The following is a 27,498-nucleotide window of genomic DNA, read 5'->3' on the forward strand; positions in this document are numbered from 1 at the left end:
ATATACATGTAGAAAAGTTAAAAACAAATCACAGGACACCGTCAAAATTGGAAAATGCTTAAATTTAGAAAAGCTGCTTGATGTAATCAATGACAAGATAGCGCATCCAAATAGTGTATCAGTTATATTACATGAAAATGTAATCAATATACAACAATATACACAAATTACGACGATTGGATAGCTAACGTACATTAGAATCTGCTGGCTGCACAATGAACACCATTAATGAACACCAATGTTTCTTGCTGTTGCCATAGGTATTGGCTTCCCTAGGGCTTCTAGTCTTGCCTTGGCTTGTTTTCTTTTATTTCAGACGCACCAAAAAGAAAAGAAGAGCTCTTCAAACTTTACAACTAAGGCCACGGGAAAATCTGACAGAAAGGCTGTACATATTATGAAGGAGAACGGGATCTACCCATAGCGAGACCAAGACACGACTTTCAATCACATCGCTTCAAGCTCATAGGCCATAGCCAATTCATGAATCCGGTATTCTTAAGTTTCAGTTTGTATTTGCTGGTTCTGTGTAGACTCCAAATCGTGGTTCCTGGAAGTTGAGTCTGACCGATCAGGGGAAACTGCTCTCCATGATAATGTGTTGGAGGATTTCAGCAACAAGCCCAAAGCAGAAGAGCACGTTGCTCTAACAATTGCATCAGGTGATCGACTCAGGTCTCCCACTAGCATACCAAATACCTAAAAACAATGGGCGCATCTTTGTAAAACTTCAGATTTAGTTAATAATTAAGAGCCTGAAAATGGTATAAGATATACAGGAAAGACCTGTGCATGGTAGATAGCTAAAATATGATGATTGTCTGATAAAGAAAGAATGCTGCTGGAGAAGTATATAGCATTTGCTTGAATTGCGGGCCACGGTGCATCAAAAGCCTGCGTCATCCAGGATAAGTAAGTTATGGCATATAGCAGCAGCATAAGATAACCCAAGTCCAACAGAGATATGCGCTTTTATGAACCTGAACTGTTGCTGCCATATAAGTATCAACTCTGGAGGGAAGATGCTGAATGAATTGTTTTGCAATGTCGCGGAGAAAGTCCTCATAGTCACTTCTGAAGTCACAAAGATGGGTTTGATAAATTCTCAAAAGAAAATTCTTTCAACAAAAACAAAGCAAATTTAAGATCTGTCAAAACCTACCGGTGATCAGAAAGAAAGCTCTGTGTGTTGAGCAAGGCAAGCAATCCTTCAATTTCCATCAAAGGGAAAACTCGTTTCAGTGTATTCTGAAAGTCAGCATGTTTCAAAAAGAAATAATTAATTCCATTACAAGCTTCTTTGCAAGTCTCCAATTCAAGAAATTCCAAGATAGTAGCTGATTACCCGACAGGCCAATCGAACACCAGCATCTTCATCATGAAGATGCAAAACCAGACAAGGGAGAGCAGCATGTACCTTGAAAAGACCATCAATGGCAATGAATAAGCACTCTGACATATTGGAAAGAGAATTATATGACATCATTTCAGGGGGAAATTACGCAACCAAAATCTTCAAATGACGAGGCATATAAAGTCAAAATATGTGAAACTTTCTTCCTTCTTATTTTATCCCAAAAAGATTTGACCATGGTGACGTTATATTTGTAAGAGACGCATGTACTTATCAAAGGATGTCCAAAACCATAATGAGTCAAATACTGTCATAAAGGTCTTGAAGGCCAAAAATCCAAAAGGAGTCAAATACTGTCATAGATTTGAGCAAACCTTCTAATAGAAGTAGAAACTAAACTATGGTTTATTTGTCAAGATGAAGGAGAAAAGTGCTGGCATTGCTAGGGCTTCAACGTGTGAAAGAAAAGGATTGTTGTTTGACAGTGGTATGGCCACCTGGTAAGCCTTTTACCTATGATTTAAGTGAACAAACTGCAGTTATTCCTATGCTATAAGTTCCTTTTTTATTTCCTCTCGTTTCTTTTCTTTTCTTTGGGTTTTTTTTTGGTTGATATCACTATGCTAAGTTAACCACAGATCATGGAGAGTGCAATATCCTAGTTGTCACCAAATAGTTCGTGGAAATAAAGAAACATAACAGAATGGGAAATCACATCAAAGCCAGAAAACCAGACAGAACAAGATCTTATTATGAAAGGTAAATGCCATTTGCTGTTCCACAGCTACAATACCCATTCCTGAAACTATAGATATACTAATTCTCTATTGAACAGGTGGAACTAGATTTAACTGAGTCAGGGAAAGAAAAGAATAAAACAAAATACAAGAGTTAGAAATATACCTGCTCAACAAAGGCATCCTTTAGTGCCCCAATTCCATAGCTGCTAAGAGCTCCAAATGCCGCAAAAGAATTTGCTCGCATCTTGACGTTCATGCTTGCCTGTTTTTAACAATTTCTTAACGAAGTTGGTTAAAGCTGTCTAGAAGTGGCTATTATTTCCTAAAGATGAATTAATTAACAGTGTTATAAGTTTTCCCCTTTTATAAAAGAAGAATTAGATTGACGGATAACAAAAAATACTGGAGAAGATAAGATATCCAGAAACAACAGGATTGGCTCATATCCTGACATACAGAGATACAAACTAAACAACTCGATAAGAGAGAGTGGTCAGGGGTTTCTAAACTAAAACCAAATTAAATACTACAACCTGAAAGATTAAATTATCTTAGGAATCTTGTACTAATAATTAAATTTTGGGGAAACAGACTAAACTCTGAGGTTGTGTTTGGATGAGTATTCTAGAGGGAGTGCAATTTTTAGGATATTTACCATTTAAATTGATTTGGAGAGAAATCCTTTATTGGATACTTATTCCAAAGGAATTTACGGATCCCAAGGATTTCTATGAGCTATTTTATGTACCCCTAAAATAGTGGATTTCAAACTCCACCATCATGAAGGGAATTCTAACATAACTTCCTCTCTTCCATGCCTTAAGACTCTCATGACTCTTTCACACTACACTAGCTTCTTCCTGCCCACTGCCGACACTTGATGCAGTCCGTCAATGCTCCCTGCCACTGCTCACCACCCGTTCCCTGACAATTGTCCACGGCGACCATTGTCCAAAGTTATGGAGTTATTTTCATTATCCAATCAAAGTATATTTTTAAATGGAGTGAATGTCTTGTTTTTCTGAGAACATATTTCTCAAAATGATGGGAATTAAATTGATGCATTTGAATTCCAAGTTCTAAATTTCCTTAAATTTGAGAATCCATCACCCAAATACAACCTGAATATATATAAAATAAACGAAACCAATAAAGCTATTTAAAATAAATTAATAAACCAATCCATTCTGCTTAATGCTACAACTAGACATGAAGACTAAGAGAAAATCTTAAGTGAACATGCACAAGAGGGGGGAAATGATTAATGAATCTACTAGAAACTACACCAAGGGTGATACAGTATATACATTATCAGTGTAATATCAGTTTATGAAGAAGAAGATATGACTATATGTATGCAGAAATTGAAAGAAACCCAAATGTAGAGAGCACTATAGCAGCTCCCACTCTGTTAAGATGGTTCCCAAAATGAAGAGCTCCCTTTTTCTCAGAACTAGTTGCACTTGATACCCCCTACTCTCTAATTCTCTTTATAAGTCCATTTCCCCTATTACGCTTCATTTCCATACACTCTATTAGTGTTTAGGTTCCTTACATCATGGTAATTACGAGAAACCTACACAAAAAAAAAAGAGAAGAGGGAGGTAGGAGGAGAAAGAGGGAAAAGAAGGGGGGGGGGGGGGGGGGGAAAGAGGAAGATGGTAGTACTGAGGATAGTAAATTGACCCACTTGAAGATTCCTCAACCGTACTGAAAGATTAAGCAAAATGGGCTCAACTGCATCATCAGGTGAAGATTCAAGAATCTGCAATAAGCCAAAAAGCAAAAGTAAGCAACAGAATTTAGATATGATGGACAAGTAACAGGACGAGAACTATACCATCAGTAAGCATGATACTGCAGTCAATTGTACAGATTCATCAGAATCATCAAGCAAAGCTAGTATAACACCCAAGACTTGAGATGTATAATTCAGGATATGAATAGATGGAATCTGCAACATCAACACTTGGGGAGTTAGACATGACCAACGATCAAATGAAGACACGTTTACTGGTCAGATGTGTAGATTATTAAGATTGCCCTACAATAAGCTTATCAATAATGACAATAAAGCCGGGGCTTGTTGTTTAAAACAGTATATACAGTTTTTATTTATTATACTCTTCAAATGAATGTGAATCTTCCTAAATTGAAAAACAGGAAAATGTGGCCAGTATATGCAGATTCCCTTGGATAGGACACCCAGCTCTTGGAAAAAGTGCACATAATTAGCAAGCAATCAAACATCTAAAAAGAATCTATCAATATGAAACCCACTATAATTAGCAAACAAACAACAATTTAAAAGTAGCCAATCTATGTGAACAACATTATAACTGAAAACACTATATCATATGTTGAAAGATGAGACCTGCACTAAACCTCTCAAACATAAACGCCTAACAGTTGAGGACTCGTCCGATACATGTCGACATAAAACCTCAACCATTTGCTCCAGACAAGAACCAAGTCCTCCGCTGTACAATTGACAATGAGAACAATAAGAACTTCAACGTAACAACTTTAAAATGTGAATAAGTAGCAGTAATTTTAAGACCATAAATTGCAATAACTAATAGTCCTAAGTAATGAAAGATAGGGGATGGGAAGGATCAAAACTCCTAATCACATGATACATCAATACCATGTCAACAACCAACCCTGTCAAAAGCTTTGACTATTCTGAGCACCACAAATGACATTGATATGTTAACAGAAACCAAAAAAAGCTCACGTCTGGCATCAATAGCACTCCTTAATATCTTCAACGATGAAAAGCAATTGTTTATGTGCACACAGAAATAGACCATCACAATCCAATATAGGGACAATAATCCTTTCCTGAAATTCAATCATTCTCAGTATATTTATGTTGCTATGCATGCAATAGTATAAGTGAAGGATTGCGTGATTTTTCTTGAGTAACTAAAATATCTGAGTTTTCTTATTGATGACAAATTTGTCATGACTGGCCTTGGGGGTAAATAGCTCATGCATTACAATTACAACTTTTATTTGTTTTTGTTATGATCTTATTGTATCTCCACGCTCTATTGCATGCTGAGATGATGAACCCATTGTCTAAAAAGATGTTTATAAATAAAAGACACATGTAATGTTCTGGAAAACATCAACAAGTAAAATATTCCAGCACCACCATGAGGAAACTTATTAAAACTATCATTATATATGCACCTATAATGAACGAATTCTGACAATGCAGCTGCGGCAGCTTCCCTTTGGTATTTCAGTGGTCGATCCAATGATTTCGTCAAAACTAGACAAATATTTTGCACCTATGTTTTCATCCAGAAAAGAAATTTGTCAAAATTTTCCACTATTTTATAGAATGAAATTTTTAAAGGCAACAAAAGGTGATAAGACAACCACACAAGTTATTAAAAATAGGAGGAGAACGAAGAAAGAGGTTAATAACATTGCAGGCACAAAACAGAAGGTGGAACTAAATTCAAAAAATAAACACCATAATCACTTCTGGTGGTAAGAATGTTCCAAGGATGTCTTCCTACTCATTACTTGAAACTTCAGTCAAATTTGGACTATTATAGGAAAAGATGATTATAGTGAAAGTCAGGTACCCTTCTAAGGAAGATGATAAGAAAACACAGAACAATATAAGTTCACCCAGAATTAAAAAGGAAGTTAGGATTAAACTCCTAATAACTTACCAAAAGACAATAGTTTATCATACAATTCAAAATCCTAAATCCACCTAAAAGCTTCAGCTGTCAGAGAACATCTAGAATGGTTTTGATTTATATTTCCAAAACTATCAACTGATAAAGCTAAGTAAAAAAATTCTAATACTAAACATCAGAAATTTCTTTTTCACCGTGCAACATATCCGACTATTATAAAGAGGAATGTAATTAGATATATGGCATAACCTCTTTTGGTCGTTTTATAGATATGCAGCCAGCTATATCTCCAATGAGATTAATCCACCTCTCATTTTCAGATAATTCACCATCTCTCGCTAAAATCTGAACAAAGAAATAGTTTGTCATATTGTTTCACTTCCAAGACCATATCTTAAATCCCTAAAATGGAGCAATTTGAAAACGTATACCTTGCCCATCTCGAGGTCACCAACACATTCACAAAATGCTTGGAATGCAGTTAGAAGATTCCTGCACAAGAGGAAAAAAGGGAATCAAACACAGGATTCACAAGTGGAATAGCACTCATAGTTATATATGAGTGGCAACATAACTTTTAAATACAAGTTCTATGTTTACTAGTTGAGAGAGAGAGAGAGAGAGAAACTGAATTCTGTTATTGTTACTGAGTTTGTGCTCAGTTCACTATATATAGAGGTGTGAAGTCATTCTAATCTTTAGTTACAATATCTCTAACTGCTCTTTAGTTAAGTTTGCTAACTAGTCTAACAGATTCTGACCCTCCTACACTTTCTAGAGTCTTCTAGAACTAAGGCTCAGCTCAATCTATTAATATGGTTCATAACATATCAGAATCTCTAGAGTGTAGTGGTCTAGAGTTAACACCTCATTTTCTCTAAATAGAATAAGTTGACTTTCAGCACGATTTAGGTGGGCTGTGTATTGTTAAAAGCTCAAGCCAAAGCCACTCTTCGATAAGGGGGCATACTAAAATATATAATGATTCACTTAACATACCCAAGAGTTTATGCTTATTCATGCTAAGGATCCTTGGTAGAGTCACCCCTAGAGACAATTCAACCATCTACTAAAATAATTTTCTTTACTTCTGTATATTTTATTATCTCTGACATTTAAATGGATTTTTTTTAAATAAATTAAATAAATATTTTATTTACCGAAATAAACATTTTTAAGCTTTTTTATGAAAATGTACTCTATGTCTTAGTTCGTTTACAGTATAAACGAAATAATATTACACGTATTTCGTTTACACTATAAAAGAACTAAGCTCGTTACACAACACGGAAAAATCTCATTAAAACTTAAGAAAATGAAAAGTTTTGTATATTTCCAATGCATTAAAGACATGACAAATTTTAAAAGTTTACATTATTGTCTTTTTTAACAAGTGTCCTTAGGACACCTTTTAGCTAATCCTAAATATAAGAGAATAGCTGACATGCAGCACAATGTCGACGCCAGCATGCAAATAATAATACTAGATTCTCACCGCAATGGCTCCTGCTGGCCAGAGTTAGCTAAACTATGGCAGCTTCCAAGTTGCAGCGTAAGCTCAGAAAGAACAGAAGCATAATTTTGCTCAGCAGCCCTCTTCCCAATTTTTCCACCTCCTCTAAATCAAATAAAGGTTTGCAAAGCTGTTGGGTCATCTATATATACTCAATCCAACAGATGTAGGTAATAATACAAACCTGAAGAAAGCAGTAAGGGCAAAAATTGCAGCTTGAAGATTGCCATTCTCTATATTATTGTCAACCTGGCTATCCTCAACTCTATATGCATCACCTTTAACGATAGGAGTCTGACTAAGGGCAGACATTACATGTTCTAGAAATGTAACTGACAGTACCATGTGCTGAGAAAATGCCTGCAAGAAACAATTCCCAAACAAATTACTATGTCAAACATATTCTTCAAACAACATCACATTTCTTCTTCTAATCTTTTTTCTTTGTTTTTTATTTTTTTATTTTTTGACAAAAAAAGAATTATATTAAGATGAGGAGAAGGGTAATACAAATTGGGAATAAGGGTTCCCGTATACAAAAGCAAAACCAAACCAATGGCATTTGAAAGAATAATATCCTGAGAAAGACAAAAGGAAAAGTAGGAACAGAGATATAATGAATCAGCAATGCTCTTTTCTGCAATCAATTTATCAATCACAATTTAAGCAAGAACATGAAATCCTAATCAATAGGAACCAAGAGTGTTCTACAATCTGACTGGGTTAGAATGGTTCTCGTTACATGAATAAATTGATGCTTTTGAGTTCTATCAAAAATATTCACCCACAGCATGGTCTTCCGTTTGAACTAAGTGTTCTTACGCCACATGAAAGCAAGATCAGCAGACTTACATAGAAAGCATCCTGCATAGGCCAACCACCACGTAACCTAGATATATCCTTCGAGACTATATCCTTCCCAGCCGTAGCCAGAACTTCATCAAAAACAGTACTTGGACTAGTGTTTTCAGCCAAAGAAGAAATCTTTCTACAGTAAAGGAAAAATCTGCCAGAGGCAAACAACTTGAAAAGGACATCCATAAGAAACCTTTTTTCACAAAAAATAAAATTAAAAAAAACTATGATTCAAATAATATAAACTAGTAATAAAAAAATTTACCCCTTTCAACACTGAGATTTATCAAATTAAAAATTTCAAGGATACAGCTCCCAGGGTCTCCACACGCAAGTGTTTATCACTTGCATGCACAGTGGCAGAGATCAATGATTGCGTCGTCCTGTAAATACATATATGTCCACAACTTATGCTCACAATTAACCTCACAAGAAAATGTAGTTTAAGATTGTTCCATAACATAATTTGTACACAAGGTCTGCTTCAAACCTTGAGATATCAAACTCAGAAAGCTCCCTCCCTCTTCTCGAAACAAACTCAACAACGGCTTGAATAGCCCCTTCAGCTGACTGCTTGATCTTATCATTTAAGGCTACTGAGCAACCATGCAGTGTAGCTACCAGCTGTAAGAGAACATAAAGACAGTTTTTAGTTATACCTTATAAACAGAGAGACAGACATATGACAAGAGAATACAACAATTGCCTCATCTTTTGTCAGCAGAATGCAAAGCGAGGAAACAATCCTATTGAAAACTTCTGATGGATCAATAGAAGTATCCTGTATATTAATGAGAACCATGAAAATCTTTAGTATCAATATTGCCCATCAGCATTTATATAAGAAAAATTAGGAGAAGCGAGGCAATACACCAGGTAGCTAATGAGCTTACATTCCTCAATATGGCTATTACATCCTCAAGAGAGGACAAAGCACTATATGACAATTCTATATCTTCAGAAGATATCAATGAACCAGCAGGTCTCGGAAGTGAAAGAGAGATGCTAAAGAGTTGATCAAGAATCTGCACAACAGAACAATTAATGAGATTATTCAAGAACAATATAATAATGCACTGTGCATAATAGAGCAATTTAGAAGCAGCTGTAGTGACTGTAAGTCCAAGTAGAGTAGAACTAAGGCAGTGTAACCACCTCCGCCGGCTAGGACAGATCAGTAACTAACTTATCATTGTATTTCCAATAAGCTACTCTCATCTTGTATATAAGATGAAAACTGATTCAGCTACATTCAGCAACCTTATTAATACAGAAGGCAAACACTAGAAAGCATGGTTTTATATTTCATATAAATATTATATTAATCCAGAAGCTACACAAAAATTTAATGAGAGGCTGTGCCCTTTCACATAAGAGAGACAAAAACCTCAGTTGCTTACTTCTGCAGATATTTTTCTGACTTCAGAATTCACGTCTGCACATCGTGGAAGATACACAATTACCCTATCTCCCAAACATAAAGCTTCACGACTTGGCAAAACAAATGCAGCTGCCAGTTCAAAAGCGATACAATTAAGTATATACTAGGGTGCATATCAATGAAACACTTCAAAGTGGTTTAAAGGAATATATTTACATGGTAGCTTTGAAAAATTCCCAAATACAATTCGGTCAATTTGCTTGTTATGTGCACAACTCCCCTGGCATCCCAGTGCACAATGCCCGCTAACACAAATCATCCGAAACTTGAGAAGCATCTCATGGACTGCAAGACAACCTCTTTTCCTTTGGTACTCAATAGGAGAAGAGACGAATTGATCAATTTGCCGCAACATAAGAAGTAGCAGCTCTGCTCGACTTCTGCCATCTTCTCCACTAAAAATATGGATTTTGTTGTTATTATTAATTTGCACAAACGAAAAACAAGTTTACACAAGAGATATCATGGGAAAACATCAACTTTTCAATGATTCATTGAATGAGCATGTGTCATATGACATATAGAGACACAGAGTGAGAGGCAACCGAGATCATTTTTGTTAAAATGCAAGACAAAAGTGCTCACAGTACAATAAAACAGATCTAAGAATAAGGACTGCTGAATTTCTTATTTTTTATTTTTTTTGAAAAAGAAAACTATGGGAACGATGAAAATAAAATGAAGCAGAGGATATCAAACAATGACAAGATGACCAGAAAATTATATCGAATAGGGTTTACACAAAAGAGATATCATGGGCAAACATCAACTTTTCAATGATTCATTGAATGAGCATGTGTCATATGACATATAGAGACACAGAGTGAGAGGCAACCGAGATCATTTTGTTAAAATGCAAGACAAAAGTGCTCACAGTACAATAAAACAGATCTAAGAATAAGGACTGCTGAAGTTCTTATTTTTTATTTTTTTTGAAAAAGAAAACTATGGGAACGATGAAAATAAAATGAAGCAGAGGATATCAAACAATGACAAGAAGACCAGAAAATTATATCGAATAGGGTTTTTAACTTAAATTACCTAGTAAGAAGAATTGCACATAAGAGTGTTATCAGGTTTTCTATCAGGGGATTGACAACATCAACTGGATCATTTGGTACTGCAAAAAACCCTAACGTAGCCTGCCAAATTCATCATCAAACTCAGATGGCAGCAAAATTGCCAATAGTACGTTCACAAAATCAAATGAAAGTCCATACCTTCAAGACATGGTTTCTAGTTTCAACTGTTAGTTTTGGCTCTACAGACACCAACGTAGTGCAGGCACTTATCGCGATGGCCTAAATAAAATATAATAAAAAAAATTAATTAAAAAAAGAAAACATTCCCAGGTTAAATTCACAAGTGACTTCACCCTAGGAGAAATCACTGAACATCATTTTATAGACCTGAGTACGCAGAAGTTCATTGTAATCAGCAAAGCCATCGTTATCATCCCGTCCCATTAAAGTTAAGATATAATCAAGCAATACATCCCTCCTTTTCAGTGGAAATGGTGCACCAGTTTCAGCAGCATTAATGACAGCACTACCTACATCATCGAAAATCACATCATGCTCACAAACATATCAGGCAATATCAAATTGATATTTGATTATTAACTGTTGAACTTCAAGTAAACGTTGTACAGATCTGGAAATCAGCTTCTATTCAATAGACAATGAGAGAGCATTAACATACTGGAAATGTTCATTGCGATGAACGATTGTCCAAGGGCTTTTCTTTAATTTTAAAACCGTGAAAGGACTAGAAAAATGAAAGCAACTCAAATATTACACAGATACATCTTGAAATGACACTCTGATGGCAATACTTGTCAGCCAAAAGATTATCAAAAACAAAAATGAAATAGGCAGCAAAAGTAGCTAAGAAATGAAACAAAGCGTTCCAGTTTCTTTATACATCAAAACCGGGCATTAAATAAAATCCTTTTGGAAAGCCATTATAACCAACAATTTTAGATAAGATAAGAAATAAAAAGTAAAAAATATAAAAAGGAGTTCTAATAACACAGCTGCGGCAACAAGAAGGATAATGAGATCTGATAACAATTAAGTTCTGAAGAGTTACAGACCTCTAGGGGAAAATAAATGCAACTTTCCTCAATTTTACTTTCTAAAGATTTTTGAAAACCCATAAGCAACAATTTTAGGTAAAAATAATAATTTAAAAACAATAAATAAAAAAGAAAAAGGAAAAGAGTAGTAATGACACAGTTACAGGCTTACAGCAACAAGAAGGATAATGATATCCAATAATACTCAAGTTCAGATGAGATCATTACAGACCTAGTAAATCAATTGCAGTTATTACAGCTTGCTTTGCTCTGGGATGATGGACGTTAAGAAGCCTTGAAAGCATGTTGGTGCCCTGTCCACAAATGTACAGTACAATCAAATCAACTTTATCTGATTGTAATAATAGCACAAACACACACTAAAGCATAGCATTTTACTCTGTTAAGTAATTTTATTTTTTATTAACATACTTTCTCAGGGGGACATGAGAAAACCCTAGTTTTTCCCATCTTTATTTCAAAAGAGATATGTTTCTTTGTTTTTTGTGTCTTAAAATCTATTTTACTGCATTATTATTAAAACTGACTTCAAAAAACAAATTCCAGAATGGTTCTTAAGACATTCTTTCCACTTTGAATGGTCAAAAATAAAGGAAACAAAGGATCTACTCAAATGGATACCAAATCTGAAGCAGAGAGAAAAGATGACCTACAACAAGGGCATTTATTCTGGCTTCAATGACAGTTGATGGTGCATACTTCGCAGCATATCCATACATTAGAGCCAAAGCAGCATGTATATCATCCGAATCTTCTGTTCTGAAACTATCTGAGAACAATGCCATAATCCTGCAATATGAAAGCTTCAAACAGATCAGGTCAGACAAATTCTCAAATTAATTAATCATTTTAAAAGGAAGAGAAAAGAAGAAATATTCTAAAAGCATGTCAAATGTTAATGCACTGTTGTTATTTTTTCAAATGCAGACTACTGAGTGATTACTTACAGATTTGGGAAGGGACAACATAAAAGACAAGAGTCGTAAAAGTGGATTATATTTGTATCCAGTAAGAAACAAAAAAATTTATAACACCATCAATGAACATTTTGCATGACACACGGTAGCATGATATATATTATACACTATTATGTGTAAAGATTCTAGTAAAACATAGAATTGTAGAAGGTCAAGAAATCATATTCGTCTGCAGAAGAACAGGTTAGTGCAAGCCTATAAAGAAAGTGTATACACTCAATCCTATAAGTCTGACATAAACCTCTGAAATATGCTTTGTCCAACATTGTCTAGAATATCCTTTAGCTTCTCCAACACTGTATCCAAGTGAGAAGCAGCAACCTTAAAACATAGAAAAGAAAATCAGCTTAGAAACAACAGGAAATGGGAAAAGAAACAAATCCAAAAGAACGGAAAAAAAAAATGAATTACCAGACCCATTGCTTTGGCCAACCCTAGCCTATTTGTAGGAATTGCAATGTTTGCTTTCTTATACATCAAATCTATTTTATCACTGACATAAGCTCTGTCATTAACCTTTTGAAGCAGAATCCCCAAGCACCTGTGGTCAAGATCAATGTCATTTTTCACCCCCTTAAGTGTTGGATAATGCCAACTAAGATTTTTCACAGCACAGATATAGAGGGAACCAGATTGGAAAATCCATAGTGCCAATAAATGCACACTAAAATAATGGTGGCATCAGAATAAGCAAGAGAATCAACCATTTCTGATGCAAATTCAGCTTATTGTTGGCAATTGACATAAACCCAAATCTTATCATGATGACTAACAGACACACAGCAGAGGTTCCTATACAAAAAGAGGGAAGTGGAATACAAAGAGGGAAAATGAAGTAAACAGTAAGGACTGAATGCCAACTTTAGATTGGCTTTCAACAACAACAAAACCTTGTCTCACCAATTAGGATCCACTAGATTACTTTTCAGTTGTAAATAAATCAAAAGCAACAGATTTCTTCTTTTCAGTTGTAAATAAATCAAAAGCAACAGACTTCAGTGTTCCAAAACCAGTACACGACAATTGAACTTGCACAATTGCATCCAGAGCCCTACAAGAGTATTGGTCAAACTAGAAATACTCACCCAAAACTGGAAAACTTCAACCAGTAGAACTGGCCTGAGTTCAACCATGAACTACCAACCTTCCGAGTTCTCTATGGTTTAACTAAATTAGACATAGATTCTAACACATATCCTTTTCTTGAATGGGAAATGCCCTTGAGACTTGAGTAAAGGGTTAAAAACTGCCTAAACAAGACTAATGGGATATAATATTCTATTACTATAGAAAATTTGAACCTTATGTTATATAACATGAGGTTTTGTTGAAAATCTACTACCACATGATTCCATTTCTGTTTTGCTTTGTTATAAGGAGAAACCAACTTTTAATACAAATAAAAAGCAATATTTTGCATGGCATGTTTCTGGGGCATTTATACCGGTGAAGAAGAGCAGCATGTTCATCATCAGAAGTGTAGAGCTCATAATGCTTAGCGAACACATTTCCAAGAGACATAACCCAATCTGCATCTTGAATGAAATCCAATGATTCTGCAAGAAACTGCCATCCAAATTAAATAAATGATATTAAAATTTCATAACGAAAGGAAAGTCTAGGACATCATATTGAGCTGAATTATCTTTACATAACATAACCATATCAAATATACTTATCAGCCAGTGCAATTTTTTTACAACCAGGTTAATTTCAGAAGCTTGTTTGACCATTTCAAGAACAAAATTATTTTTTTGCTTGCATTTAACTAATTGAGGAGATATGGAACAAATGAAAGGATCCAAGTCCCCACTCATACAATGAACCAAAAGTTTTTTCACTACATTGCTTACACTTCTTTCAAATTGTAAAACTGTAACATAATAATAACGGGTCTGAGTAGATTGACACTCACATTTATTATCATGTCATCCCAAGTGTCTTGACAAGATGGATCCTGTTTCAAGTCTTCTGTATCACTAACATAGGCCTTCATCTTCGGAATCTAGAGCTTACCAAAAACACAATTAATTGCACTTTAATCTAAATGGCTATCTAAGAATTGCAAGTTTTAACAAGTACCATGACAAATTATGTTACAAAAGATAAAGAATGAAAAATGGTTTCTTAGGATTTTTGCTGATTTATAAAGTTGTTGTTCTGGGGATGTTAAATTGTTCTTTGCTGTGTTAAGGCTTTTAAAAGAAAACAAAAGAAGAGCTAAGTGTAAGCTTTCCAATCTATCAACAAGTTTCGCATAAAATATTACCTCATCTTGCCAAAACAAATTGACATTTTTCGGAAACAGGGGTGCTAGAAGACACAGAACCTACAAACAAAAAGTATGTCATACAAGGAAATGCAAGAATTTTAGATCAAGTGATAAGAAGAGTAAATATATTGTACAATATTGAGTGGAAGATGAGTAAATATATCAGATCATATCGGGAGTATTATGAAAAGGATACTTTATATACATCTTAAAGTTGAACCTACCTAGTCAGATCTTTTAACCTTTTTAAGTACATGTTACCTCTTATCCTACAAAAAACCTCAACTTTCTCACTTGGTTTTAGTATTTGTTCTGAAAAAACAAAGGAAAAAAGGAAAGAAAAAAGTACTGGAAACCAGGAAGGAAACTGAACAAACAAGTAAATATATTTAGTTTTCATCTGAAAACTCAAACAGGATTGATAAATGTTGATGTTCACAGCTTAGAACATTGTAAAACAATCACCTTCCCAATACCACCAGAATTTCTCTAGCCACGTGACATGCTAAAAGTTTGCGTTTTAGTTTGCATCAAAGAATAATCCACACAGAAAAATGTGTGATGTACATGGACTTGATACACTAACCGTTAAAATCTGGGTAGGCAACTGCTCCCTTGCTAGAGGATCATGCAAAAGCACCACCAAACGAGCAAGAAGCTCCTATACACATGTCAACCAATATGATCTGAATATAGTGAACAATTTTCACCAAGAATAAATGAAATTATAAATATAGAAGGAGGTGTGTGTGTTGTGTTTTGGGGGGGGGAGGGTGTGAGTAGGGTAGGAGGAAGAGAGGGGGAGGGGGTTTGAATAAGATCAACCAGAGATCCTACCTCAGCAGTTGGTATATCAGGATGTGTTTTACACTCACTCAACATATCATTGCCATAAGATCTGTGCCGCCACAATTCTGAGATACACCTGCAAACCTGTAATAATAATGATAATGGCTTCTGATTCTGAGAAAAACATGCGACAGTTAACCTTCATTTTCACCCCATATGCACATATCCCTACAAGAAGTCGTACGAGAATTTTTACCGTGGCAACAGCGCCAGTGTAGCTCCGTGGAATAATCATTCGCAACAAAAAAGGCCAAAGAACGTGCTGTGAAAGCCAATATGGATTCAGTAGGTTTTCTAAGGCAACAATGTAAAATAACTGACAGTAACAGTAGGCCCAGGAAATAAGTGAAATCACTAGCACAAAATGGATAGATAAGGAATGAATGAAAAACCTCCATTTCAGGAATTGTGATAGTTACTAGAAGGAGGCCTTTTTCACATACTGTCCTTAACTCCCCTGGAGTGACAGCCCTAATTTTCATCTGTCAAAAATCCAATATTTATGGGTATGACAGAAGATAAAAACATGACACAAACTAAAAATTAAGAACAACTAAGCCTTGGCCGACTAGGTAAAGTTGGCTATATGTACACAAGTGGACTTCTTTATTGAGAAGCAAGGATTGGGGAGAAATTTTACCTCCACTCTCTTATTCAGGATGTCAAGATCACCGCGATTATTGTCAGTTAAAGCACAGTGCCGTACAAGATACTCAATGAACAACTCTCCAGATGAACCAACCAAGTAACAATGTGAAGCCATAACCACAATTAACTACAAGAAAAGAAGGAAGGCAGAGAAGACCAAAAGAAAGTGAAGGGTAAGAAACTGTGTTAGTTCAGAAGTAAATTACATGAACATGGTTCATAATGGATTACCTCAGAAAGTGCTTTCCGAACACCTAAACTCGGCTCCTCTAGCAAGGACTTTACAGCTTCAACAAGTAGAGGTATTTTACTATGCCAAGCTTCAAATAACCTTCAGATAAGAATTGTAGGTCAGTTTACACAAGATAATTACACAAAGTAACTGTTAAGGTTCCAAATTAGTCATATCCCTCAACCCAAATATAGTCTAAGCTTTTTGGTAAGGTAGTTTATGGCCTGGTGGTATTAGAGCTCCTATAACCAAATGCGGCCAAGAGTTCAATCCTTGTTTACGACTCAATCTTCCAAATAAAAGCTGAATTTCAGTAGAAGATACAGTGGGCCCAAGCATTGTCAGGGCTGCAGCCCCAAAAAAATGTTATTGCCTGATGTGATTTGAAGGTATAAAGCTATTCATGTATCTACCGAACAAATTAAGCTTTCTGAAAATATGATTCATGACAATTATCACCAGGAACAGAAAAGCAAGAACCTTGGTAAAAGATGCTTCAAAACACAAAGTCCACCAAAGGTCAATGGTTCTTCCTTCACCCTGCATTTCTGAAAGAAAAAGAAAAGTAGGCCAAAAAGGCAACACTTTTATATCATCTTAGGAGAAACAAAATAATTTTCTCCTTGGAAAAGGAAGAAACATCAGTGCAAATAAGGCACCTTCCTCAACATAACACACATGCTAAATAAAATGCGTAAAAGAAATAGGACATGATTCAACTTTAAATCAAACCAGAAACTAGTTCAACTGATCGCCTTCCTTCATCTAATATTTAGTCTGGGTCTAACTTCTTCTAGCAAGTTATTTAGCATTACATGGTATAACTTATTCTCCCTTCGGCTTACTATTCTTTTCCTTTTTTATCAACAGAATAGAAAATTCACTTCAAATATATTTTCAACAACTTACATTTACAAGAAACAGAAACAAATCATCTGGATACACCAAGCCAACTGTGAGAAAGCAACGTTGCACCTCATTATACATCTGCCAAACATTATTGAATTAAAAAAGAACATTTAACCTTTTTCATCAACAATCAGTGTCATAAATATTCAATAAGGTTGGAATCTTACAGTAAGAACAGATATTATTACCTTAAGTCCAATTGAGAAATCTGATTGATCTTTGCTGTCATTATTTATAGAAACTACAGGTAGAAGTGTTGACAGAGTAAGCGTCAAATCCTGCAAATAACGAGTGTTTATTTTTAACTTTATTTATGGAAAAGGTATTTTGTTTTAAATCTCTGAAGTAATTAGAAACAATAAAATACAGATAACAAACCCACTGACAGAAAGAAAATCATACAATTTATATTAGAAACATTTACAAATGCCAAAAGTTGCAGTAAATATAACTAATCCAACTAACAGAAGAGGAACATATAACCTATAACAATACAGTAACACGATGCAGAATCAACTAAAGATAAAAAAAAAAAAACACAGGATATGTTTCTGCATGTGTGTGCACCGGTGCACACAACACACATATATACAGAACAAATCTATTGCAATCTGCAAGCATGTAAATCTATTTATCTATCTATTTATATTATATAAAAGTCGATACCAACTTATTACAAAATAAGCTTCTGCCATATTGCTTTTGTAGTTGTGCTATGTCAGCAATTTTGCATAGGTGGCAACAATTAACTAAAAATCAATGCAATAAAAAGAGAATTGGATTTCTACATATTAACAATACAAAGAACATGAATCATTACTCAATTGAATTAAAAAGTAACGGTTAACTGCAATTAACATCTACATTAAAACTTTGATAATACTAACAATTTTCAGTTACAAAAGTTAAGAATGCATACTACCTCTTCCTCAAAACATTATTCATATTGTTGATTTAAAATAAAGTTCCTACATTACTGACATTTTCTTTAGAAAAGTATAAGAACCAACTTCACCGACACTAATATCATCAGACGAAGATAACACACCAATCAAAACTTGAAGGAGAAAGAAGTATAAACAAATCCAAGAGACATTTTCAGATGAAGAACTTGCATTTAATGTAGAGCAAAAAAGACACTAGAAAACACAAACAAGACCATATTGGAACATATCAAAGGAAGGAGAAAGAAACTACTCCAACAGGAAGCAAAAATAAAAAAAGGAGAAAAAAACAACATAAGACTAAATCTGTAAACAAAACATAAGATAAAAATGGAAACAAGAAACAAAGATGTAGCTTTGTACAAATACAATATAAAAAGAAAAATGTCTTCTTAAAAATTAACAAATTTACGTTCCTAAAAGATAAAATATATTTCTCTCATTTAAATTTTGTTGTATAATTATATTGGATTATATACAAATTACTAAATCAATGCTCTGTACAATATTTTTTACAAACCTGCCTTCAAGTTCAAGTTAATTTACATACTATCTAATCAATCTCTAGACAACATAACACTTTACCTATAAAAAAACAATATAGCACTTTAAATCTATACTATATAGCATAATTAATTTAGCCCCCGCATATCGCATAGGTCTTAGTCTACTTTGCGGGGAAGAAACAAGATGGGGACATCAGAGTTTAAGGCACAACACAAAAAGTATCTTTCTCATAGGACCTAGTTCTCACATTTTACTTGTGGAGAATAGAGCAGCAAGACAATGCTACTTAAAAGAAACCACAACTGGTGCATTGCTATCCAACTTATACCTCTCTCTCTCTCTGTGTGTGTGTTTAAACATATATCTCATTGATGAAAATTTCCACCCAATTACAGTACAAATATATAAATAAAAATCCATCCAATTCAATCCCAACCAAACATACTCTTAAATTAAAAGTTTTATCAAAGAAAAAGAGGTTGCCATGCCCAAACAAATCAGAACAACCACAGCAGGACCTGGCTAGAACAATAGTGGATAACGGAATATGGCTGGAAGATCTCGGGCTACTTAAATTTGGCCAGAACAGAACCTATGAATGGGAAGGGGATACTGCACCATTGATTCTACTGACTACAACAGCTATAATTAGTGACAGCTACACCAGTAAAAACCAATGTGACACATTGACTTCAGTGTGGCATCCAGGGGCAACTATAGAATGACAAGCAACTGTAAACAAACAGACATATATTCTATGCCTATAAACTGTCCACTCTCCCTAATGGGATGTAGACAAAAATTGTGCTTCAACACTTGCCTACTTCTTAGTAGAACAAGAAGCACTAAGAAGTTGCACTCCTTTAAGAATCTGTAAGAGCTACGTGATTAACCTCAGCACTTTACAGTCCCAACAATGAAATGATACAAAAAGAAATCAGGTTCAAATGGTAAGTTGTGACTACTAATTACAGATTGCTATACAAAAATTAGTAGGCATTGTAGACATAGACAATGGCATTATGTTATCATTACCTCAAAATCAAGCATAGGAGGGCCAGTTTCTGACAGCAAAGAGGCATTCAAGAGATTGTGGAGACTACACGTTGCTAGAAAAGCGATTTCTTGATCCTTTTTGTACCTGATAGCAGAAAAGATGAACATGAATCTATACTATACATATGTTGACATTATGAGCCTTTTTTATATATTATAGAATGCTTAACGTTTTTTCCAGAGAACAGTAATAATAAGGCCGTTGCCTGAAAAGTACTATGCAGATCAATCTTACAAGTCCAATATCGTAGGAACAAGCCTTGGTAAAGCTGCCTTTAATTGTGTCCGTGTTATGAGACCAACCATCTGGCCCAGTGCTTCCACAGACGCCACACGAACCTAAATTTAAATATTGAAATAAGCAAACACATAAGAAAACGATACATTACAATCAGACCATGTAAATGATGCATTAAATTACTTATGTACGGTCAACTCATCTGCAGAAACATAATATGCGTTCCGAAATGCAAAATTTACAGTGGTCTGAGGCAATACTCCATATCAACAGTTAAAATCACATTATTTTCAAAATTTGTTTTCGGATATTATGCAATGCAATAGGAACATCCATAATGGATCCAATCAATTTTAGGGGGAAAGGCATACAACATGCCACTGTCATCCAAGCAAGAAAATATATTGAAAAAGTATATATAATTTTCTTTTACTGAGGATAATTTTCTAAATCAAAAGACCAGATTAAACATTTACTTAGTATAAACACGGAGTTAGATATCACAAGCAAACCAAATAAAAACTTTTCCATGATCAATACAGAAATCTGTACATGCATTGCAAAAGACACAAACAAAAGAACAAAAGATTAGGAGCAAACCTTTAAGTCCCGTGAAGCTGCCCAAACTCTCAATAGAAGTTCAAAAGCGGAATTTAGATATGACCTGCACTACATGGACACATCCCTCACCTTTAGACAAGAAATAAGATAAGCATATGTAGAGACTAAAAACAAACTGGAAGATTATGTATTGATCTCACATGACATCACCACCCAAGGGAAAATGTGAAGGAGAATCTATACTATGTTGCCAAGCAGCTTGACACCAACACTTAAATGCTGTAAAGAATACAAATTATTGGTTAGATTAGAGAATATAATATTATATACAGATAACCAATTTTACATCAGTCAGTAATTGCAAATGCAATTGAATTGGCCACAAAATTAAGACAAGTGCTTTGTGTGCAACATTGAACAATTTTAGATAAATCATCAAAAGATATCGACGTTGAAACCACATATAATGAAATCATAAACAAAGGAACCGAAAAATCACCACACCATTTGCGAAAATTGGCCTCTGCGTATCGCGCACATTTCCAAGAATTGGCAAAATTCGTGAAAGTACACCTTTCCAACGTGGAATGAACTGCAAGGCTGTGTAAGATTTAAAAGAAAGAAAATACATTAGTTTTTTTCCCACAAGATCCTTCCCCTGGAAAGAAGCTAATGAAAATTTCATAACAAAAGCTGAAGCACATAGTAAAATTTGATTACTAACGATCAGTTGAAGCAAATTCTGCAAGTATTTGAACCATAGCTGGTAACGCTGAATTTGTGCCAGATAAATGAAGAAAGATTTCTTCCATCATCTGTAACAACAAATTAAAAGAGATTAAGGCAGAAGGCTGTGAACTGAGCTCAGCATCCAGGAAAACTAGCTACAGTGCAAATAATAATAATAATAATAATAATAACAACAACAATAATAATGATGATGATGATGATGATGCAGGGCAGCATGCCAAATGAAGTTGAAAGAAATGGTGATAATACTTTGGCAGCCTGGTGCACAAGCTGTATAATGTAAGTAGCCTAAAATAATAAATGCATCAGTGGCTAATTCCATAGGTTGAACCTGTGACCTCAAGAAATCACAACCATTACGCCAAGGATTTTTTTTTTTTGGAGATAATACTTTGGCAAGATAGAAAAATATCGCTATATTCCCAATTTGGAATATTTCAAGAATCAACACTTGATAAATTATGCAATACCAATCTAAAAAAAAATAAAATCAAAATATAAAAAAATTATAGAACAAAAAGAAAAGGTTTTCTACTTAATTTATCTTGTTGGTAGGCAATCAAAGAGGCAGTAGGACTCCATTTTAACCATGTAACTTCACTTTTCCTTTCTTTATTGAACTTAACAATTTTTTAATATAAAATTACTGTCAAAGTTCGAAAGAAAAATATAACTCACAAGATCAGGTAAATGTGAGCCTATTGCAACAAGTAAGCTTGTTGCTGCTCGTTGCCAATCTGAATTGAATTCCTGCAGAAGGCAATCACTGTGAATCAATAAAGCATAAGCAATAAAGTAAGAAACAACATCTTATCAACTATATCTCAAGATGAACAGAAAAAGTACCAATAATGACCCGGAAGACAGAAATTCATCAATTAAAGTGGACCTACCCTCCATCAGCCTGTATGCTGATTTTACTAAATGTAACAGACATTACAGTAATTGGTGGGAAATGCTCATAAGGATTTACAGCTATTCGGAAGGAAATTCAACTTCGACATTTACTTATTCAACATCCAAATTTCATGTCTTCAAAATTAAATTTATCATAACAAGCAACGTAGTCATGAGTCACACTATAAGAAACAGATAACATGCATTTGGGCCACACAATTCACCATATTAGTCCATACATAATCATAAACCAAATGCTCATGATCTAGATACTTTATACGCTTTGATGCATTAGTCAATTAGAGAGTTAGCTGAGTAAGAGTCTAGAAGTGTTAGAAACAGTTATAAACAGTTAAGCTGATCTGTCAAGCAGTTAGACCAAGTGCCAGCTAGGATACATTTTATATTCCCCTAACTAACTTGCTGAACAAGCTTCTCCTCTAGGTATATAAGCACAGATTCAGGGCTTTGCTGAAACAAAAAATTCAGAATGAACAATGTTCACGTTACACTCTCTAATTTTCTCTGTCTTATCTCACTTTCTCAAACGCTAACACAAACTCATAAATGGAAGTATCTTAAAATTTTCCCCATCCTTCTTCTTGAGCAATTTAATTAGTTTCACTCACAACAAAAAGCTGTCAAGCTAGATCCTAACAAGCCTAGGCATACACCCATTCCTTTGATACATACAATATTTAATGTCCAATGTCATTACCAATGATGCAAACATATTCAAAGGTATGTATGAGTAATCAGAGACCAAGAACAACTCCTTTGTCCATCCATGCAAGTTCCAATGTTAAATTCAGTAACATATTCTGTGAATTTCATCGTGACTAAACTCTGGGTTATTTAACCACCTATGTATATTATAATAATCTACCCATGACCAGCCCTAAACCATCAATAACATTCCCTGCATGTAACACAAATTTCCCTAAACCTGTAACTTTTGACCTCAGTTTGACCCCCCCATCCTTCTGTCATTTTAAAGCAAGTCTTTGTATTTCTTCCTTTGCACACTTACTACCCCCTCGATTCCCCAGCACTATTTTCTTAAATAGGAAATGAAAGAAATACCTGTAACCAGTTTTCTCATATAAACGGAACAACCAAATTGAGACCTCAAATCACTATTGCCTGAGTTAGATGGTTACTTATCAGGAAATAATCTTCCAAAATTCAAATTTTCATCAACAAATGATTATAAAAAACCTTTATCTTCTTTACCTTTTCTAATACAGCAAATAAAGAAATTAGATAAACTAAAGCATCAAGGTAAAATTATTATACCTTCCAAACTCTCAAACCCTCTGGTTTGGCAATTAATTTGACTCAAAAATAAAAAATACATCAATTTTACATTGTAATCACATGTAAATACATATATGGATTTAATTCTGGCCACTACCATATTCATGGGATAAAGTTTCCCGCTTGATGTCTTTATGGCTCTCTTCTAGCAAAATGCAGCATGATGGATGAGCTTTGCTTTTTCGATTTCCCTAGTCTTTTAGTTACCTTATTCATAGTAGCATGGTGACTAGTTTCTTTTTTTGTATTTCATCATGTAATATGTTGTTAAGCATTGCTCTTACAAACAACACAGTATCTTTCCCACTTATATAAGTCAGTTGCAAAACAATAAATCAAACAAGATTATCGTGTTCCAACATTGCTATGTCTGTACGGTGCCGAGACTTCTATAGGTTTTATCATCATATAAATCGAACTTCTTGTAAGGGGAAGAATTTGAATAAGGAAAGAATTAATCAATTAGAGGGAAATTAGGAAGAATGAAGAGGGAGAGAATAGAGAGAAGATAATTCTATTGATGGAATTCCAAAGAAGAAAAGATACAAATTACTCAATTCATGGTTACATGACTCTATTACTACTATTTTATTTATAATAAATTCTACTCCTAGTGAGAATTTCTTAATTGGGCTATAGGCCCATGTTTACTCCTTACACTTCTCTACTAAAAAGTAAAATAATTCTTGAAGTTGTGTACTTATGTTTTAGTGAAAGCTCAAGAAAGGAGTGGGGGAGGGGGAGTATCTCCCAGCAATTAAGAGTCTTGACACGATTAAGAGCAATCCACCAACTGATAGATTTATTCCAAATGACAATGAGGCAAATCCATGTGCTCACTTCATTTCTAGTAGCTAGTACTAACTACTAAGTAGATGCTGACCGACCTTACCGAAGTCATTTAATTCCGATGAACTAAGCAGCAGCTGAACATCCTATGAAAGCATTAACTACCATTCGATGCAAAGTGAAATCAAGCTACACAACTATTACTGCAGGTCCAAAGTAAAACACAAACAAAAAAATAAAACAAAATCACCTTAGAAGAAATCAACTCTGCGGTAGCAATCTTAGCAAGCTTAGCCATGAAGGCAGGATCAATGTCGTCCTTGTCAAGAGCATGAACACCAAACGCCATCACCTTAAAAACTCCCGCCATGTTACCAAATCGCTGAAAAAAAAAAAAAAAAATATATATATATATATATATATATATATATAAGAAATTAAGCAAGCAAAAAAGAAAGAATACAATAAAGAGGAAGAGTTACAAAAACACCACTGTCAAAGAATAAATTAATAACTCAATAAGTAAATTCGAGCTCAGCAACGGCGAGTACCCTCCGTCCTCCGCGCGAAACAGTGGCGCAAGACTCGAGTACAAGAAGAGGATTCCTACAGAACAGTTCAAGCATCCATGAGTTCCGAAATTCAACCGGATATTAAGGAAGAACAGTGAGAGAGAATTACAGTGCAGCAATGTCCTTGAGAGAGGACATGGAGGCGGTTCTGACGGCGGAGGAATCATCGGCGAGCAAGGAGACCAGAACCTGAACGGCCTCTGTAACAACGATAAGAAAGAAAGGAACAATCGCGAAAAGAAGAGAGAGAGTGAGAGTGTGAGAGATCGAGAGCGAAAATGAATGAAAAGATCGCAGCAGGAACTTATTGTTACCAGGAGCGGGAATAGAGGCTGAAGAGGCCATTGGAATTATTATTATTATTATTAGATTATTAGAAGAAGAAGAATTGATAGGAAAAGAAAGTGACCAATGTGAATTTATATAAAAGGAGGAAGCAGCTCCGAGCCCCCTTTCGGTTGGGACTTTCACCACCTTGCTGCGCTGGTTTTGTGTACAACTGCCAGGGAAAAGGCTCCTTTTTTTTAACAAGACTTAAATATGATTTGTACGCCAAACTTTTAACATTCATATAGAAATACAGTAAGAAATTATTTTTCACTTAATAAAACAAAAAAAAGTATGTTAATTATTAAAAATACTAATATAAAAAATGTCTAGTATGAATGATATAGACAACTAGACATAACGGAATTGTTTTCATATTATTATTAATTAATAGTTATTATTAGTAAGTTAAATACCGTGAAATAAATACTATGAGCACACAAAAATTCAATTATTAAATTAGTTATTATATATTTATGTATTTATAGATAAATATATATAATTTAATTTATATTTAATAAGTATTTTATATTTTAATATATAATTTATATTAATTACTAATTTTAGTAGTTAATTTTAATATATTTTTAGTATACTTGAAAAAAAATCAATTTTTTTTGTGAGAAAAGAAGGGTTAACACCGATTTTTTTAAATAAATAAAATAAATTTTTTTAATTATAAAATATGTAATTTGTAACGTTTTTACCGATTTGAATTTTATGTCCTATCTCATTTATAGTATAAATGAAATAAGATTATGTGTATTTCGTTTACACTGTAAACGAGATAAGACACACTAATGTGAAATGTATATATATTGTTTACAATATAAAAGAGATATACACAATGTTATAGTGTAAACGAGATACAGTACGACAAATTTTTAGCAGCTATAAAAGGAACTGCAACCATTTGTATTCTTCACAAACATTTCACTTCTTCTTCTCTTCCGTTTTTCTTCCAAAAATTAAGAAAAAATGTCTAGTAGTAGTGGATTTGCAGTTGTAAGTGTGTATCCTAAATGTCATATGAGAAACAGTGACACTAGGTGATATTTGAGTGTGATAATCCCATTCTGTTGTGCACTCGACGAGTAAGTTCTTTGTCCGAGTTAAAGAGTCTGATATTGAGGAGCATTTGTGCTAGCAGAAGCAAAGAGGTTGGATATATGTTGCTAGCATCGATGGAAAATAGAGTTTCTTGGTTTCGTCTGTTTTGGCTTCATGGTGACAAGCATGTGTGCCTCATGTTTGACATCCATAGAAGAATCATGACGGAACAAGTGATAGAGCTTTGTATGGAGGTTTGTGACGTCGGCAGTGGTGGATCTGGCTACTCGAATTTCATATAGGATGATCCACCTCTTACACCACCGCTACACTATGCTAGTCTAGTGGTAGACATGAACGTGGATGGTGAGGAGTCCGATAAGGAATATGCTACCGATAGCAATGATTCTTCTAAAGAAGATGAGGAGGAAGAGTTTCTACCAGAGACACCGGTTGACGCATCAGTTTGGTATCTTCTACCTGTCCCTGATAAACCCCATATTGAAGGTTTATCTTGTATTGATTTTTGGAGATTTTAATACCTTTTACCCACATTTATTCAATGAATTAGCATGATTTTGTGATTGTCTCCTTATTTGTGCTTAAGTGTGAAAACATGCTTTTTAAGCCTTTAACTTGATGATTTTAATCTCCCTTTGATTCCATTAGATGCCTTGATGTGTTTGTTAGTGATTTCAGATTGAAAAGGCTAGGAATGGATCTAAGGAGTGAAGAGGAGAGCATGCAAAGTGGAGAAAATCCTGAAAAACCAAAGAGTTGAACTCGCCCATGGAAGCGCGCGCACCAGGCGCTTACGCACACCTTGCGAACTACCCCATGGACGCGTACGCATGCTGTGCGCGTACGCGTCGGTGCTGGAATATGATTTTTTAATGAAAACGTGGCCAGCAAATTCAGAAGGGTTGTGGGGGCCTAATCC

General features: G+C 34.6%; 1 protein-coding gene across 6 annotated transcripts; it reads right to left on the minus strand.

Annotated features, from left to right (window-relative positions):
• LOC130936073 (protein SHOOT GRAVITROPISM 6) lies at positions 1–25,693 on the minus strand. Of its 6 annotated transcripts, XM_057866051.1 has the most exons (51): positions 25,496–25,693; positions 25,291–25,381; positions 25,161–25,215; positions 24,860–24,991; positions 22,285–22,356; positions 21,581–21,671; positions 21,361–21,456; positions 21,057–21,135; positions 20,896–20,959; positions 20,293–20,396; positions 20,037–20,142; positions 17,739–17,828; positions 17,551–17,628; positions 17,122–17,189; positions 16,641–16,740; positions 16,402–16,536; positions 16,154–16,243; positions 15,958–16,023; positions 15,750–15,845; positions 15,499–15,573; positions 14,910–14,969; positions 14,556–14,645; positions 14,085–14,206; positions 13,052–13,181; positions 12,882–12,961; positions 12,317–12,452; positions 11,875–11,956; positions 10,975–11,117; positions 10,786–10,866; positions 10,607–10,707; positions 9,722–9,960; positions 9,525–9,634; positions 9,018–9,149; positions 8,831–8,905; positions 8,615–8,748; positions 8,435–8,507; positions 8,122–8,253; positions 7,454–7,629; positions 7,252–7,374; positions 6,188–6,248; positions 6,006–6,101; positions 5,293–5,393; positions 4,469–4,574; positions 3,935–4,048; positions 3,785–3,859; positions 2,258–2,356; positions 1,346–1,417; positions 1,163–1,248; positions 981–1,074; positions 787–894; positions 1–699 (listed from the first exon to the last, which is right to left on the minus strand). In XM_057866051.1, the coding sequence occupies exons 1-51, from the start codon at positions 25,524–25,526 to the stop codon at positions 499–501; spliced, it is 5,151 nt and encodes a 1,716-aa protein (XP_057722034.1). In that variant the 5' UTR covers positions 25,527–25,693; the 3' UTR covers positions 1–498. The 6 variants fall into 6 exon arrangements, 3 of the variants coding, with proteins under 3 accessions (XP_057722034.1, XP_057722035.1, XP_057722036.1); XM_057866052.1 differs by lacking the exon at positions 25,496–25,693 and having other exon boundaries at positions 2–699; positions 25,125–25,215; positions 25,291–25,382; XR_009068046.1 differs by lacking the exons at positions 1–699; positions 787–894 and having other exon boundaries at positions 1,002–1,074; positions 3,763–3,859.
• Between the last annotated feature and the right edge of the window lie 1,805 nt (positions 25,694–27,498).

This window comes from Arachis stenosperma, chromosome 6 (genome assembly GCF_014773155.1).
Source record: "Arachis stenosperma cultivar V10309 chromosome 6, arast.V10309.gnm1.PFL2, whole genome shotgun sequence".
In the NCBI taxonomy this organism is placed as follows: domain Eukaryota; kingdom Viridiplantae; phylum Streptophyta; class Magnoliopsida; order Fabales; family Fabaceae; genus Arachis; species Arachis stenosperma.

What these genes read in the sequence shown, in the direction of transcription:
- LOC130936073 (XM_057866051.1), bottom strand. Translation starts at nt 25,526, where the DNA reads ATGGCCTCTTCAGCCTCTATTCCCGCTCCTG. An exon ending in ATTTCTCAATTGGACTTAAG is followed by an intron (nt 17,629 to 17,738) that starts GTAATAATATCT and finishes AATGTTTGGCAG; the next exon opens with ATGTATAATGAGGTGCAACG. An exon ending in TGCCTACCCAGATTTTAACG is followed by an intron (nt 14,970 to 15,498) that starts GTTAGTGTATCA and finishes TTTTGTTTGTAG; the next exon opens with GTTCTGTGTCTTCTAGCACC.